Source organism: Zerene cesonia, chromosome 14 (assembly GCF_012273895.1).
Source record: "Zerene cesonia ecotype Mississippi chromosome 14, Zerene_cesonia_1.1, whole genome shotgun sequence".
NCBI classification, from domain to species: Eukaryota; Metazoa; Arthropoda; class Insecta; order Lepidoptera; family Pieridae; genus Zerene; species Zerene cesonia.
Window position 1 is genome coordinate 3489992 of NC_052115.1, and position 5229 is coordinate 3495220.

Genomic DNA, 5229 nt, shown 5'->3' on the forward strand with positions numbered 1-5229 from the left:
CAATTTATAGAAAAAAAGCAACGTAATTTATGGATGCCCGTTTATGTTCTAAGACTTAATATTTCAAAAAGTCATTAATTTATTCTTTCACGAAAACTCTTCCAGAATATCGAAATGGTTGGTTAATACGCACTGCATCAAAATCATTTGCTGTCTATGCAGCAACAGCTACAGAAAAAGAAGAATGGATGGCCCACATAGAGAAGTGCATTGAGGATCTGTTAAAAAAAAGTATATTCCTTATTTAATATATCTATAGTCTAATAAGTCTGTCTATATAGGGATTTACTTTCTGTTCTATGAACTGTAATCAAACAAAAATAAAAATTAAATTATACCAGAATTTAATATAAATAATTGTAAAAAGTCAATGTATCTAGTTTTGTGTTTTATCAAAGTTTATGTATATTATAGTATGAATAAAAGTACTTTGGATTATTTTAGGTGGTAAGCAGCCTCCCTCAGAACATGCAGCAGTGTGGGTACCAGACAATGAGGCAGCAATTTGTATGCACTGCAAAAAGACACAGTTCACGGTTCTAAATAGAAGGGTATGTTTATTTACAAGTGTTCTAAGTTTTAATGTAAATAATGTTTAGTTCAAGCCACCCTTGACATTACTGCTAATAATTCTTCTACTGGTAATGTTTGTGAATTATGTAGCACCCTGTAGCCTCACCATAAAAATGAAGTCTTTTAAGTGGTTAAAGTAATTTCACATTTAGTTTATTAAAGAGCAGCATCTTCTATAATTATCACTATAATATTACATTATAAACGAATAGATTTCAGCAAGATTGTAAGTGTCGGAAAATTGTGTTACATAAACATATTGTCTACGATTGAATATATTAATTTTCGGTAGATATGTGATCACATATATTTGAAATCATTGAAAACTATTGCATTAAATTGCAACCAAATTTAACCGTACGCAATTTTTTCGACTGTTTGATAATCGCGAGCTAGATTACAATGTAACGGTATTTACTTAACGACATATATACTTCAAGCAGTAGAAATTGAGTTAATCTCTTTTTTACTTATATAAATAGTTCTAGATATAGAAAGTTGTTAATCGATACGATATATAAATATGTTGGTGTTGCAGCACCACTGCCGCAAGTGCGGCTCGGTGGTGTGCGGGCCGTGCTCGTCGAAGCGGTTCGTGCTGCGCGGGCAGAGCGACAAGCCGCTGCGCGTGTGCCTGCAGTGCTACGACGGGCTCAACCGCGACAAGGCGCGCGCGCACCAGCCGCCCGCGCAGGCGCCCGCCGCGCCGTCCGGTCAGTACGCGAGCTGCACGCACTCTGTGCGAGTCGAGCACGCTTCGGCACGAATTGGGCCGGCTCGAACCGGGCAAGCACCACACCCCCACAAGGGACCGGCGTGAAATAGTAGCATGCTGCTGTGTTTCGTACGGTGAGGGGGGGAGCAGGAGGCCCCTTTCCTTTTCCTCGCCCTTCCTAGCACTTTCCTTCTTTCCAGTCTTCAATTCTTTATCCTTTACCACCCAAAAGTGGGCAGTGCATTGACGGGGGCAAATGTTCATGGGCGGTGGTGATCGCTAACCATTAAAAGAACCATCAGCTCAATTTCCCGCTGTCATAACAAAAGAAGCGGTTCATGCTGCGCGGATAGAACGAAACTATTTCATTAAATATCTACATAGAAGTACTTAAATATTTCAGAGATTGGTATAATATTCATATATTATTGCATCTTTGAAATATTAAGTAATTCCCAAAATTTTGTATTTTTTTTTTGTGCTGCAAATTGAGGTTAATTCATATTTGATTTATCTGCTCATTTTATTCTGATACTAAATATTAGGTAGGATTATCATTAATGTTTATTCATTTAATAGGATGTCATAAATATTATAATAACTGTATGAATCTTAAATATAATATGTAAACCAGCAGTTAAATCAGTGGCGGACGCAGCCGGCTCCGGCGGCGACTCGTCACAAGATGATGACAGCGATGATGATGACGAACGAGTGGCTGAGGAGAAACATGATGAGGTAACTTACCCTTTATTTATATACTTGTTTTTTCATTTTATCTGCAATCAGGGATAGGTCAATCAGATTGGGTTGACCTGCCTGCTGAATATATTTTACTTTGTTTTTCATAATTACAAAAATGTTAAAATAGCTTTTTTCTCGAAAATTTTATATTATATGTGTAATGTAATGGAGTTGTAAAAAAAAAAGTTATTTATAAGGATTTATGAGTAGGCCAAAAAAACGCTCTGAAGCTTTGTATGACATATATTTATTTTTTAGGGCTTTACAAGTTATAACGGTGTCAAAAACGGCTTCGGCAATAAAGTGACAACCGTATAGTACACACTTAAATTGTGTAAGTGTTGGTGGAGTGGCGTCGTGCTTAAATATTTTCAATTAGTTTGTTTATTTTGTCGGCACCATATCATGTCATCATAGCGTTTTGTTGAAGGTGTTAAAGGGAATGCTGTTTTCGTGTTATTTTGAGATCATTTTTTCCTCTTACGATGATTTGTTTTTTGTTGTTTAATGTGTGCTTTTGCAGTGGATTTTTGGTTACTGAGCCATTTTGTGATCGTTTTTTTTTTCGACATTGTGTCGTTTATATAATTTGGTCTCATCTCATCTCAATATTGTAATGTTTTTTCTTTATTTTTTTATCCTTTTTATACTCTTTCATAATATTTTAATGGAAATAATTCTTATTCCTATGAAAGTGATTTTCACTCACATGCATGTTTAGTTTCTACAAATTTTTACTCTTCTACAATAACAATGCATTGAAATAATAATATAAAATAAACGAATATTATATTATTATTAAAACTCAGCTTAATGTGTGTGTTTTTTTTATTTGTCCAGTATTCCCATTTTTTTTTTTCATATTGAAAATGTAATTTCCTATTTTAAATTATCCCATATTTTCAGCCAAAATTCTACAGTGACGGTGAAAAGACTGAAGAAAACAGCAGCAACAACAACCATTCGTCCAAGGAATAGACCAAGTGAAACGAGAAGACCCTTATTGTATACAGGTCTATAAATTATTACAAATTTATACTAATACACTGTATAATATTATATCTGTGTACTTTTGTGATGGGCATTTAACGTTTTGATAAAATTAAAGAATATTCTTACCGAATGAAACAAGTACAATGGTATTATAGTGTTACACAATAAAATCACTTGAGACACTAAAATTATGCACATTTTGATTTTGTCTAATATTATAAATAATATAGTTATGTAAAATTGTAACCTCTGTTCATCTTTATAAAATAATAAAAGTGGAAAATATATGCGCATATCTCATATAATATGATATAACACGACATTATTCGAATTTATGAACACTCCGATTTGCTCATATTTATGGTCCAATTTTAATGTATATTATAGTTGTAGGTACTCCTATAAATACGAGTTTTACGAATTTATATTAAACTAACATGCACCAATGTTTCGATTTTTTTATTATTTCATCTATGCATACTATCAAAGCACAAAGTTTAAATAATTTTGTTTTCTGTTTATTAATAATAATAATTCGTATATAACTTATTACTATAATATCATTGTACATTTCTTTACACAAAGGCCTTCTAGCATTATTAGGGAATTAGACTAATTATGAGAATATTTTTAATATCTTTTTTAATACTATAACGAAACAACCACAATTTTATACAAATAATTTATCATATCTTGCGTTTTTATCAGCTTTAATATGCTTGTTAAACAAGGGCGATGTTAAAGACACAAACTGTCTGTTTCTTACGTGTTATAATTACTTAGTTGTAGTCGCGTTATGTCAATATATATTTAATATTTTATTGTAATCTATGATAGTTTATATTTTGATACTAAATTGTTGAATTTTCCGTACGGTGGTTTGGATATGAACGGTTTACGCAAACGAGCTTAATTTCATTAGTAGGCATACATACACTTTAATTGTATTCTCATTTGCCAAAACTATGTTTCTTACTCATGGAAGATTTTTTTTAAAGTTTACTATTTGATTTTTTTTTTTCTAAACATGTTAAATTTCTTCATTAAATTGAATATAATATCTAGAACATATTATGTCAAAATTAAAAATCCATGAGCATTATTAACTCCATATATAGTGGCCTGTGGCCAAAATTTTCCAATAATGAGAATTTATATACTTGGAAACATATTTAGAAAAACTTTCAGTGGTACACGAGGTTAATTAAAACCACTTAAAACCTCTTCTGTATTTTTGTATGTATATTAGAATTTAGTGTTTAAGATTTTGTAAGAAGTTTGCGTTGAAATGCATACTGCTAAGACATTATTTAATACTTTGCTAAGTTGTTTGGTTAAAGTTAATGAAATCATGGTTAAGTTATTTATAATTATGGATAAGGCCTAAATGTTAACGTTGCGTAATTACTGTGTTGTTTCCAAATTAGATAAAACATAACATTATTATTTAGACTTTGGTTGACAAATATAAAAGAATATTTTTTAAATTTGACTGCTTTTTTTCCTATGCCCTTATTTTTATTTATTTATTTCTGACCTATCTAATTTTTTTACAAAAAAAGGTAGTTTAGTTACACATTTTTTTCCCAAGAATAATGAAATAGTAATGCATTTTTGAAGTGTTTTTGCATTGATTCTTGCCCGAATTAGAAAATAATTGCATATCGTTTTATTAAACTAGCAAAGAAAAACGAGTCTGGGTCACGCAACTAGTTACAGTCAGAAGGATGAAATTTATAATTAGCTATGATATTTATCTCTATCTTCTAGAACACCGGTTTAATTCCTAATTTTTTGAAAAATCATTGGCAAACATTTGAAATACATGAAGTCTGAAGGAGTACGAACATTCGAATTCGTATCGTGGTAGCGAGAGGCATATAGACTGAAAGGTAATACAATAAATTTGGTGATTAGTACCAGGATGGTGGTTCTAAAAAACAATGCCGTTTCCCGCTATCTGTCTGTACCTATGAATAGTTGATATTAATAATTACGCAACGGTTTTGGATAAAGCTTTTTTTTTAAAGATAGAGTGTTCAAGAGGAAGGTTGTTTGAGAAGTGAAAAAAGTGGGCGCGGTTCAGCTAGTTATAAATAAATTGACAACTCTGTTCTGTTAACAAAAACACATGATTATTGTTTAAAAAACACTTTATTGCAAAACACGTATGTATGTCAAAACATAATTTTCCTTCTTACTCA

The 5229-nt window shown here is 31.7% G+C and overlaps 1 protein-coding gene across 4 annotated transcripts in view; it reads left to right on the plus strand.

Moving 5' to 3' along the window:
• Positions 1–4307, plus strand: part of LOC119831792 (pleckstrin homology domain-containing family F member 2) — a 6483-nt gene extending 2176 nt beyond the window's left edge. The window contains exons 4-9 of one of the 4 annotated variants that reach the window (XM_038355317.1): positions 106–231; positions 445–551; positions 1112–1286; positions 1923–2026; positions 2291–2366; positions 2939–4307. In XM_038355317.1, the coding sequence (XP_038211245.1) occupies positions 106–231; positions 445–551; positions 1112–1286; positions 1923–2026; positions 2291–2350 (572 nt within the window). In that variant the 3' untranslated portion in view covers positions 2351–2366; positions 2939–4307. The remainder of the gene's footprint in view (positions 1–105; positions 232–444; positions 552–1111; positions 1287–1922; positions 2027–2290; positions 2367–2938) is intronic. The other 3 variants (XM_038355318.1, XM_038355315.1, XM_038355316.1) reach the window with 3 other exon arrangements.
• The last annotated feature ends 922 nt before the right edge of the window (positions 4308–5229 follow it).